The following is an 11,673-nucleotide window of genomic DNA, read 5'->3' on the forward strand; positions in this document are numbered from 1 at the left end:
CTCTCCAGTGTTTGTGACCCCTCGTCCCAGACTGGGAGGGAGAAGCTCTGAATCTGATGTTGAGGCTTTTCATGGAAGCGTCTAGAAGCAGGTGATAGTTGTTGATCAAATCATTCTTACTTGTCAGGGTGTCCTGGACACTGGAAAGAAGCTTTCTGATGACAACACCATTGGGAAGGAGGAGATTCAGCAGCGTCTGGCGCAGTTTGTGGAGCACTGGAAAGAGCTGAAGCAGCTGGCTGCAGCTCGGTGAGCGGGCAGAGCACGCGTCCCGCTTTGGGTACAATGGGGAAGGCCTGCCCCTGAGGCCAGGCTCAGAGCTTCCTGCCACCCCCTGAAAACTTTCCTTGGGTGTGCAAGTGTCACAGTCGGCTGGCTTCAGGGCCACCTCTGACCAAGCACCTGGTTGCAGAGTCTCATGTTTGAACAACACTATTCCTACTTTGTATTATGCAGGAGGTTTGATTGAACCATTCACATCTCACACTCGTCATGAATTTTTTTTTCTTTTTTTTTTTGAGGAAGATTAGCCCTGAGCTAACTACTGCCAATCCTCCTCTCTTTGCTGAGGAAGAGTGGCCCTGAGCTAACATCCATGCCCATCTTCCTCCACTTTATACATGGGATGCCTGCCACAGCATGGCTTTTGCCAAGCGGTGCCATGTCCATAGCCGGGATCCAAACCAGCGAACCCCGGGCCGCTGAAGCAGAATATGCGCACTTAACTGCTGCGACACTGGGCCGGGCCCTCGTCATGAATTATTTTTAAGCGTATGTTAACTATCAGAATCAAAGTTGGAGATTGTGGCTGGTTTTTTCTGTCTCCTGTAATTAGGGGCCAGCGGCTAGAAGAGTCCTTGGAATATCAGCAGTTTGTAGCCAACGTGGAAGAGGAGGAAGCCTGGATCAATGAGAAGATGACCCTGGTGGCCAGCGAGGACTACGGAGACACTCTGGCTGCCATCCAGGTCAGAGACTGAGGGCGCCCCTGCTTTCTGTCTTCGCAGCTGCCTGCTGGTTCCCGTTGCCTGGTTTGTTCTGTGACCTTGCCTTACCGGCGAGCACACAGGGCTCACTCAGGATCTGGCGGGTTGACTGTAGCCCTCAAGATCTCTTGCCAGAGACGGTACCCTCTGTAGACAAAGTTGGCATGACTTCGTCCGCCCCGCTGGGGAGCCCATTGTCAGTCAGCCGCGTCGTTCCCGCAGGGTACTAGCACTGTGTTCGTTTCCTGTGGCTGCTGTAACCACGTACTACCAACTGGGTGTCTTCAAACAGCAGAAATTTGCTTTCTTACACTTCCGGAGGCTAGAAGCCTGAAATCAAGGTGTAGACATGGCCTTGCTCTCTGACACTTCTAGGGGAGGACCTTCCTGTGTCTTCAGCTTCCGGCGGCCCCAGGCGTTCCTAGGCTTGTGGCAGCATGAATCCAGGCTCGGCCTCTCTGCACGTGGCTGTCTCCCTCCGTGGCTGTGTCTTCCCATGTCTTCTCTCTGGTGTTTCTGTGTCCAAATTTCTCTCCTTTTTTTTTTTTTTTTTTTAAAGATTGGCACCTGAGCTAACGACTGTTGCCAATCTTTTTTTTTTGTCTGCTTTTTCTCCCCAAATTCCCCCAGTTACACAGTTGTCTATTTTTTTCAGTTGTGGGTTCTTCTAGTTGTGGTGTGTGAGACACCACCTCAGTGTGGGCCGACGAGTGGTGCCGTGTCCACACCCAGGATTCAAACTGGTGAAATCCTGGGCTGCAAAGCGGAGCGTGTGAACTTAACTGCTCGGCCGCAGGGCCGGCCCTAAATTTCTCTCCTCTTATAGGACTCAAATCATATTGGATTAGGGCCCACCCTAATGACCTCATCTTGACTTGATTACTTCCACAGAAACCTTATTTCCACATTCCTAGGTGCTGGGTGTTAGGACTTCATCATATCCTTTGGGGGACAGAATTCAGTCCTTAAGGGGCTCCCTGAGTACATTGGGTAACTGCTGCTGTGTAAAAGCCCTGAAGCCAGCAGCAGTTTACTTCCCATGAGTCTGTGAGTGGACAGGCCTTCCCTCTGCTGCTTTCCCATGGGATCCTCACACAGCTGCACTGAGCTGGAGGGCGTCACTTGTGCGCTGGCACCTGGGACGTCTCAGGTCCCCTCCCCTCCTCCGGAGGCTAGACCAGCCCTCAGAGGTAAAGGCAGAGGCTGCAAGGGGTCATACGGCCTAGTGGCAGGTGTTACACAACATCGTCCTTGCTGCCTTCCATTGTCAGAGCAGTCACAAGGCAGCCCCGGGTCCCAGGGTGGGTCAGTAGACTCCCCTCTTGATAGCAGGAGCTACACACTGTGGTCACACGTTCCTGAACCGTGCCACCAGCTGTGGAAGCAGAGTTGCATTCCAAGAGTCAGGGTAGCCCCTGAGCCACTTCCCCACAGTGAGCATCCGTTCAGCAGCTCTGGGTGGTTTAGTCGAATTTAGATGGGGTGAGTGAGTCCCCTGGAAGCGAGCACAAAGGGCGTCGTCTCCAGAGCGTCAGCCATACCGAGGAAAAGACGAGACTTGCAAGTCCCATAGGAGATGTGCTCGGATTGTTGTGTGGGTGTTCATCTTCAGCTTGCTGTGCGTTCACGCTGTGGTCTTCTGGAGGGGAAGAGGGGCGCTACAGGTTGGCTAGCGGGCGCCAACCCCTCAGAAAGGGCTCCCCGACCGCGCTTCTCACGCCCACCTGCTGCCGCTTACCCTCGCTGCACGCTGCTTCTACTCCCTGACGATTACCTGCTTGTGTCCGTCCCTGTCTGTTGTCTTAGTCCCAGCTGGAATGTGACGCGTGTGAGGGCAGGGACTTTCTGGTTCTGTTCCCCACTGTCCCCTGGACCTGGCACACAGGGCACATGCCGGGCTCTCAGTTGCTGGCCTTGCTGCTTCCACTCCAGGGCTTACTGAAGAAACACGAAGCTTTCGAGACAGACTTCACTGTCCACAAGGACCGGGTGAACGACGTCTGCACCAACGGACAAGACCTTGTTAAGAAGGTGAGCCTGGCCCACTGGTCAGACCCTCCTTTCCGGCTCCGGGACGCCGCAGGCGGTGCCACAGCTGCCGCACGCACCCCACAGAGGCCACATGGGGTCCGGTAGCAGTCGGTTCGTGGGTGTCGTAAGGAGGAGGACAGTCACGTGATTAGTTGGGTATTTCCCGCTTCTTGAAGCCGGTTAGTCAAGTTAATCTGCAGCGTTTATTTTTTCTGCCTTGATGAAGCAGAGAACCCCTGCTGGTCCTTCTGTGACACTGGCGCCCCCCATGGCTGCTCTCTTAGCTTATTTCCCAGGTAATACAGCTCTTTACAGAGGTAGTAGACAGTACGGACAGCAGTCATAGTAGACGCCATAAAGCTGGCAGAGACGGCCACAGTAAGAGCTGCACGCCTGACCCTCCAGGCGCAGTCTGTCCACGTGAGATGCCCATTAGATAAACAAGAGCCCTGTTTCATGGATCACACAAAACCTGGCTGCTCTACAGGATGTTAGAGAGGCACCTGTCAAAGTCACCAGGTCTGTTTTGTTCCAACAGCCCTTTCAGGAGAAAACGAATAATAAGGCTCTTGGCGCTTTCTCACCAGCACTTAAGTCCAGTCACTAACGTAGGAAGTTCAGACTAAATGTATCGGTCCGCTCGTCACGGGCTGGTCACCACAAGACGCTTTCTGACACCTCTAGTTTCCTGTCACACACATATAATGAGTAAATAAGACTTTCCATCACAGAATTTGCACCAATGATCCTGGCCTTGAGACTAGAGATTTGGGCCATAGGTGGTAACAATAGTTAAAATCCATGTTCAGGGGAGAGCTTTGTTTCTTTGCTCTTGTGGACAAATAAACTAAGATGAGCCCACTTGCTGGACACACAGTGTACAGGCGTCAGTGAGGCCTGTGTGTGACTCGCCTCACGCGCACACGCACGCCTGGGTAACGCTCTATTCTTAAAACCAGTGAGACGGCTAGTTTGTGAATATTCTTCAGCCTATGTATCCTAGCCATTCTTTGGATATATAGTATTTTATTTAAGTGATAATTGTTTAGGCTTTTTCCAATTTTTGCTGTCAAAAATAATGCTAATGATTGCATCATTGTAACTTAACACTTAAGCACATTATTCATTATTTGTTTAGATTAATTCCTATCCGTGGAATTGCCGTTATTCCTCTTTTTAAGACAAGGGTTTTCATTTTGTAAGGCTTGCTCTGTGTTGCTCTTAGAGAAGCTTACCCGTTGTTCCTTCCCCTGGCGGTGGCCAGGGGAGTCCACGGCCCATCTTGCAGAAATTGAGAGCCTTCCCAGGCAGGGCAGCTGCAGGGCAGGTGACTGCAGCAGGAGGTGAGGCTGACCAGAGCATGCCTTCTCTCCGTGGCCTAGAACAATCACCATGAGGAGAACATCTCTTCAAAGATGAAGTGCTTGAATGGGAAGGTGTCAGACCTGGAGAAGGCTGCCTCCCAGAGGAAGGCGAAGCTTGACGAGAACTCAGCCTTCCTCCAGTTCAACTGGAAGGCTGACGTGGTGGAGTCCTGGATCGGTAAGCGCTGTCTCGGCGAGTCCCAAGTTTCTTACCCTCCCGGGCCGGGAAGATTGTTCTGGAGCCACAGCTTGACAGCTTCCTGTGCAGTTGGTTTTCTTCTACAGAGAAGAAACCAATCAAATGCAGGCATATCAGAGAACCCGCCACCAGGGCAGGCCAGAGAGCCGGGGCCTCAGCGCTGCCGGCACTGGGCCAGCGCGGGGCTCAGCTAAACAAAGGCCCTTAGATGCTGAAAGAAGCAGTAGACGCCACACCACGAAGAAAATGGGTACACTAGTAGCCACTAGCCTGCGTCGGCACTGTCCCCTGGCCGCCCAGGTTGAGGCTGCGGTCCAGCTCCCGGGCGAGGAGGAACTGGATTCTGATTTCAGGACCCATGTGACTTTGGTAACTGCTGTCACATGAGTAGCAACTGAAGCACATCTCTCCATGGCACAGATGGAGACCGTGAGCCTGGGGTGCGGGGAGGAGCCAGCTCCTGTGGGTTCAGAGGCTGCTGTTAGGAACAGTGGAGTTCAAACGTAAACACGATAATACTGTACCTTGGTTTTCTTTTTAATTTGTCTCACTGCACGCACAAGGGGGGTTATATTTCCCATGCTTGGTTTTCTAGGTGAAAAGGAGAACAGCTTGAAGACGGATGATTATGGCCGAGATCTGTCTTCTGTCCAAACTCTTCTCACCAAACAGGTCAGTTCTGGCCACTTTGTTGATTGATTGATTGAAATTTACTTAAATAGTATTTTCTGGTAGGTGAATGATGGTCAGAGTCTTTCATTGAGACATCTGACTGTTTTACATTAGACCATAAGGATTCAGCGGTGAACAAGATATAGTCCTGGTCCTCGGGGAGCTTCTAGACTAAGGCATCTGCTGCACCCTGATAGGTGCTCACAGGACTGAGGGCAGCAGGACGTGCTGTGGACTTACACCCAAGAGGTGTCTGACTCAGTTTCCAGCAGGCCAGGGCTGGCGGGGAAAGTCTTCCCAGAGGAAATGACGTCTAAGCTCATTCATGAAGGGTAGACCGACAGTGGGCAGGTGGAGAGGCAGGGCGCTCGTTCTAGAGAGGGGCTGGAGAGGTAGCGGGGCAAGTCTGGCGTGTTCGGGGAGCCCTGCTGCCTCAGTCTGCCTGGAGAGCTGGTGGAGACTAAGCGCTGCCATAGTCTCTGGTCTGAAGGAGATGCAGACAAGTGGGCAGATGTGAGCGAGTGTCGGGACGGTGGGGACTCCAGGCTGACAGTCTTGCTGAGACGCCCAGAATGAGTGCGTCGTCTCATTGCAGTCACCGCAGGTTGGCTTACCTGATGCTCCTTGTTCCAGGAAACCTTTGATGCTGGCCTGCAGGCCTTCCAGCAGGAGGGCATTGCCAACATCACCGCCCTCAAAGACCAGCTGCTGGCCGCCAAGCACATTCAGTCAAAGGCCATTGAGGCCCGGCACGCCTCCCTCATGAAAAGATGGAGCCAGCTTCTGGCTAACTCAGCCACCCGGAAGAAGAAGCTGCTGGAGGCTCAGAGTCACTTCCGCAAGGTAAGTGTGGGCCCGGCAGAGCTCAGCTGGCCCAGCCCACAGGAAGGGCAAATCCGGCTTCCATCCGCCACGCTCTGCCATCACCTCTGTACAGTGGTGTGGAGTCAACTTAAACCATGGCAGGCGGTTTCACGAGGCTGCCAGTCAGACACCCAGGACACACTGAATTTGCAGATACCAAGAGAGAAGGGTAGCAAGGGAAGGGAGACCGAGGGCTCTCGGGAGTAGAAGTGGGAGAAAGATGCCAAGCAAACTGCGTGCTGCCTCGCCCCTGAGCCCTGGGACTAGCCCTGCTTTTCCTGCTCCACACCCCCCAGCCGCCCTCCTGCCCAGGGCTGGCACATCCAGCCCTCACGACTGTCCCCTCTGCTTTCAGGTGGAGGACCTTTTCCTGACCTTTGCCAAAAAGGCCTCTGCGTTCAACAGCTGGTTTGAAAACGCGGAGGAGGACTTGACAGACCCCGTGCGCTGCAACTCCCTGGAGGAGATCAAAGCCTTGCGCGAGGCCCACGACGCCTTCCGCTCCTCCCTCAGCTCAGCCCAGGCCGACTTCAACCAGCTGGCGGAGCTGGACCGCCAGATCAAGAGCTTCCGCGTGGCCTCCAACCCCTACACCTGGTTCACCATGGAGGCCTTGGAGGAGACGTGGAGGAACCTGCAGAAGATCATCAAGGTGCCCGTGCCCGCAGCTCCCGCCCTCCTGCCGCGCCCGCAGCTAAAGAGTTGATGAGACCGGGGAGGGGAGCGCGGTTTCGGTTGTCAGGAGTCACGCGTCTGTCAGGCTAGCAGCCCACCGCTTATTGATCTGTCACTGCTCTTCCCCGTCCTGCCAGAGCTCTGGAGGGGATGGCGAGCAGCCAGAGGACTCAGTGTTCTCAGCTTGCTGCATGGCTCCCACACCCGTCCCGTGTCATCTTTGGGTTGAGGTGAACATGCAGTCCTCCCTAACCCCCAGAGCGCTTGTTTCATGTCTTCTGCTTCAGAACATTCCTTCTGGCCCCTCTCAACTTTTACGTCCCCCGGCTTAGTTGCCCAGGGTAGAGCCGTCTCCGTCCTGACCCTGTCCACAAAGGAGGGCCCAGGATGACGGAGCGTCTCCCGCCCTTTGGTCCTTAGGAAAGGGAGCTGGAGCTGCAGAAGGAGCAGCGCCGGCAGGAGGAGAATGACAAACTGCGCCAGGAGTTCGCCCAGCACGCCAACGCCTTCCACCAGTGGATCCAGGAGACCAGGTGCCGGCCCTGCCCGCCGCGCTCGCCCCGGGAGCTCTCTGGTCCCCGGGCCTGAATGCCAGGCCTCCACCTCCAGGGTGCAGGGAGCTTTGCATGAAACCAGAAGGCGTGCTGGGAATAAGGAAAGAAGAGCTGGGAGCGTGCCTGGTCTGGCTGGAGCTGCGGGGGAGGGCGGAGTTAGAGCAGTATTCTCGAAGGTCCTTTTCCCAAAGATCAAGTTGGTAGATGTCCTGGATTGGGAGGGACCATGGCCCATGGTCAGCCCCGAGCAGCACCTCAGTGGCAGACGGTCCAGGGTTGGGTGCAGTGTGGGTACTGATGTGTTCTTGGTTTTGTTTTTCTTTTCTTTCTTGTGTCTCCCTCTCTCCCCCGCCTCCTGGTTGCTGCTGTCTGGACACCACCCTGTCTTGTGGCTGCTTGGACCCCATCTCCGCAGAACGTATCTCCTCGATGGGTTAATATTGTCTTCTTATTTCTCCGGGCTTCTGACGTGGTGTTTTGTGTGCTTGTCCCTCTGCCCTCTGTCCCTCTGTAGCCTGGCTTGCAGAGGATCCCAGGATGGGCCTTCCTGCCCAGGGGGCTGCACTTCCCCTGCCCAACCCTTGCTGCGTCACCTTACAAGGAGTGTGTGCCTTGCCCTGCAGCCCACTGTCCCTGACAGCCTGCGGTCTAGGGAGGGGGGCCACCCACACCTTCCTGTTCAGACCCCGAGGGTTCTCTGAGAATGTGACCAAGCCAGAAGGCCCAAGCCTCTGAGAATCCCCATGCTCATTCAGCCATTGGGATGGTACTGGACTTCTCTTCTGCCTCTTTTCCCCAGGTGTCCAAAGGGACCATATTCAGACGCTAGGAGGTCACGGGCATGAAGTGGGATGACAGTGTTTAGGGGCTCAGGCTGGTGCAGTAAGTCCCCAGCTGTGCACTGACCTCTCCCCAAGTGCCACCATGAGGGCTTAGACTGTCCCCCAGGTTTCCCAGGGGAGGGGACAGTATCATTTACCCTCACAGAAAGCAGATATGCCCAGGGTCTCTGAGTGATGAAGAGACAGGGCTCAGGAGGAGCCCCAGAGGAGCAGGGCCGTCTTGCCCAGTCCCAGGAGGGTCCCCTCCTCCAGGCCTTGGCCTCTGCCTGGGTCAAGCACCTTTCTCTCTCAGGCCCACCGTCAAGGCCAGGGTTGGTGGGACCACAGTGGCTTAGGCCAGCACACTGAGGCTCTGCAGATGGTGACTGGGGCATTGAGGCAGCAGCAGGAGAACTCTGCCCACACCGATCCCACCACGTGTGCTGAAGGCGAGCGGGCAGGATCTAGTGGTCCCAGTTTCCAGCTTGAGCTCAGAAACCCCATCCCCGGCCCCTGTGGCTGTGTCTGCTGGTCTCGGTCTTGTCTCCGTGAGGTGCTGTGCTCCCCTAACCATGTGGCTCCTCCCCAGCCCTGGCCTCCTCCCAGGCGGGCCATCAGCTCTGCGCGCCGCCAGCCCAGCCTGGGCCGTGTGTCTGTCTCGGTGTGCTCTTGCTCCGCTTCGTGGTGTATTCATTTGGTTTCTTTTCTTTGACTAGCATAGCCTACCGGCGGGTCATTCGTGTCTGTCAGTATGAAGTTGGGGATGATCTGTCTGGAAGGTTCTTCTCCTCTTTTTTCTTTTCTTCCCTCACTGTGGTTTTACCGATGCACTCTTGACTTCCCCAGGCAGCTCCGCTTTCTGACTAACCCACCGCCCTCGGCCGCTTGGGAAGGAGGGGTCTGTCCTCCTCCCACTGCACCAGCACCCAGCCTCCCGCCCCCAGGTCCTGGGGGTGTGCTTTTCCCTGGGGGACGTGGCGTGACTGTGAGTCTGATCTGTGGGGTAGGAGCAGCCTGGTGCCTTGCCTTGCTAGAGCACTTTGAACTTGGGGGAATTTTGGAGCTAACCCTGGCTCGCTGGGTGTTAGAGGGTAGGCTGGGGCAAATGTGGGTCCAGGGGAGGCTGGGCTAAATCCCATCGAGGACACATGCACAGTGTGGCTCGTCCCTGCACGTAACCCCGACTCGTTTGTCGTCTTCGTTCACCGGTAGCTGTCTGTGACCTCGCACTGTGTTATGTTGGGAACATGGAGGCTCCAGGGCCCGCCTGCTCTTCGGAACTTGGCCCTGGAAGGAGCCTCTGGTGCTGACTGTGTCTCTAGATCCTGGAGCCCGAATCCAGGCCTTAGTCACAGCCACCTCCCTCCTTTGGGCAGAGTTAGAACCACTTTCAAAACCCAAATCTGGTCACGCTCCCTTACCACTCCAGTTGTTTCTTTGACTGGGGGCTTATCTGACTGCATCTCCCCCCATTGCCATCACTCACTCCAGAATGTGGCTCCCCTCTTCAGGAACCTGTGGCAGACTCCAGGGATTTCTGGGGGGTGGCTGTCAGCTTGCCAGCCTCCCCTCCTCCCTAAGGTCTGCCGTCTGCTGGGTGGCCGTTGTACAGGGTGTCTTCCTCCCCCACGGCTCCAGAGGGAGGCTGTCTGTCAGGCCTGCAGCCCCTCTCTGTTCCCATAGGGGAACTTAAACTCGGGGCCTGAGGAGCCACATGAGAAAAGGTCCTAGCCTGGGAGTGGGGAGCAGGCTGGGTGGGGCTCGGCCCTGGCCCACAGTTGGCCTTGAGCAGGTGGCAGGCCACATGGGGCAGCCTTGCCGTCTCTGAAACAGAAGAAATAGTACATGCCCTCCCTGGCTCCCAGGGCTGCGTAGGAGAAGATTCCCAATGCAGACAGGTCTTGTTTCCTTAATAAAAGGGATGCGAGACTGCAGGCAGTTTATCTAAAGAGAGGTAAGTTTGCGCTGCGGTCAGGCCCCTCTTGCCTCACGGTGCTTCTGTGTTTAGGTCTTGCATGGTGGAAGAATCCGGAACCCTCGAATCCCAGCTTGAAGCTACCAAAGTAAGTGCCCCTAGGGCTTCTGGCCCAGCTAAGACCCTGCACCCGACCACCCCCAGCAGGCCTGCCTGGTTTAAAGTTGGGCATGAGGTGGGCTGACTGGATACCCCTTTTCCCTTGGCTTCAAGCAGCCCAGGACCTCATCCCCATCTTGGAAGAAGGCCTTTGTCCTTGACAGCTGTTCCTGGGAGCCCTGCTTGAAGAGGGCGAGGCTCCTTCTGTCCTCAGTACATACTGGTTCCCTCGAGGCTCTGCCCCCGGGTGTGACTCATGTGGAAGTCTTTCCCTCTGCTGATTCCGTTGGATTTCTTGCACTTCACTCCATCCCACCTTTCCCATTCCAGACAGCCCTGCAGGTGGCAATGCCAAGACTGAGGGGGACTGTTAAGGAGGCTCTTGGGCCTGGTGGCCAAGGCGAGAGCCCCTGTCCCATGCATCTTTGGTCCTCCACCCCTGCAGCGCAAGCACCAGGAGATTCGAGCCATGAGAAGTCAGCTGAAGAAGATCGAGGACCTGGGGGCCGCCATGGAGGAAGCCTTGATCCTGGACAACAAGTACACAGAGCACAGCACCGTGGGCCTGGCCCAGCAGTGGGACCAGCTCGACCAGCTGGGCATGCGCATGCAGCACAATCTCGAGCAGCAGATCCAGGCCAGGTACCTGCCCCTGGCTCCGGCGGGTGCTGGCGGCATGAGCGCTGTGGGAAGAAAGGTCTTGGCCCGCGACCGACCACAGGTCACCCCCAGGGACCAGCATTCAGTGTACTGGGATAGAACAGAACGTGTCACCTGCTGTTGGGGGGAGGGCCCCGTCGCCATTCTTGTACTTTCTTCCAGGAACACAACAGGGGTGACCGAGGAGGCCCTCAAAGAATTCAGCATGATGTTCAAGTGAGTATGCCCCGCACCCTCCCAGGCTGGGGGCAGGCTCAGCAGCGGGGCCTGTGTGCTGAGCAGCTCTCGGCTTTGTGCTGCAGACACTTCGACAAGGACAAGTCTGGCCGGCTGAACCACCAGGAGTTCAAATCCTGCCTGCGCTCCCTGGGCTACGACCTGCCCATGGTGGAGGAAGGGGAGCCCGACCCCGAGTTCGAGGCGATCCTGGACACCGTGGATCCCAACAGGTGAGCTTCAGGGAAGGCCGTGGAAGCAGTGCTGCCCGCGGCTCCTGTGGCCCTCCCTGCTCACTGCACTTGCTCCTCCCCAGGGACGGCCACGTCTCCCTGCAAGAATACATGGCGTTCATGATCAGCCGTGAGACTGAGAACGTCAAGTCCAGCGAGGAGATCGAGAGCGCCTTCCGGGCCCTGAGCTCCGAAGGAAAACCTTACGTGACCAAGGAGGAGCTGTACCAGGTCCGGGGGCTCTGCTGCCCCTGCCCTGAGGAGGGGCTTGAGGTTTCCTTAGAAAAGCAAAGCCCTAGGCTGCCCCTGGGTTAGGGGCACAGC

The 11,673-nt window shown here is 56.2% G+C and overlaps 1 protein-coding gene and 1 long non-coding RNA gene across 44 annotated transcripts in view; one reads left to right on the forward strand and one right to left on the reverse strand.

Annotated features, from left to right (window-relative positions):
- The window catches only part of SPTAN1 (spectrin alpha, non-erythrocytic 1), a 64,828-nt gene that overhangs the window by 52,465 nt on the left and 690 nt on the right, over positions 1-11,673 (forward strand). For 16 of the 43 annotated variants that reach the window (XM_023629046.2, XM_023629041.2, XM_023629048.2 and 13 more), the window contains 14 exons: positions 128-249; positions 836-968; positions 2,919-3,017; positions 4,400-4,559; positions 5,176-5,252; positions 5,886-6,095; positions 6,472-6,768; positions 7,212-7,324; positions 7,761-7,778; positions 10,175-10,229; positions 10,686-10,882; positions 11,063-11,116; positions 11,203-11,349; positions 11,433-11,580. In XM_023629046.2, coding sequence (XP_023484814.1) covers positions 128-249; positions 836-968; positions 2,919-3,017; positions 4,400-4,559; positions 5,176-5,252; positions 5,886-6,095; positions 6,472-6,768; positions 7,212-7,324; positions 7,761-7,778; positions 10,175-10,229; positions 10,686-10,882; positions 11,063-11,116; positions 11,203-11,349; positions 11,433-11,580 — 1,830 coding nt within the window. Of the gene's footprint in view, positions 1-127; positions 250-835; positions 969-2,918; positions 3,018-4,399; positions 4,560-5,175; positions 5,253-5,885; positions 6,096-6,471; positions 6,769-7,211; positions 7,325-7,760; positions 7,779-8,882; positions 8,946-10,174; positions 10,230-10,685; positions 10,883-11,062; positions 11,117-11,202; positions 11,350-11,432; positions 11,581-11,673 lie in introns of all 43 variants that reach the window. The other 27 variants (XM_070251541.1, XM_070251546.1, XM_070251555.1 and 24 more) reach the window with 2 other exon arrangements.
- LOC138920798 (uncharacterized) lies at positions 1,478-4,401 on the reverse strand. The gene is made up of 2 exons (XR_011432603.1): positions 4,253-4,401; positions 1,478-3,705 (listed from the first exon to the last, which is right to left on the reverse strand). It is a non-coding gene; the product is annotated as an uncharacterized lncRNA (long non-coding RNA).

The sequence above is a fragment of the Equus caballus genome, chromosome 25, assembly GCF_041296265.1.
Source record: "Equus caballus isolate H_3958 breed thoroughbred chromosome 25, TB-T2T, whole genome shotgun sequence".
NCBI lineage: Eukaryota > Metazoa > Chordata > Mammalia > Perissodactyla > Equidae > Equus > Equus caballus.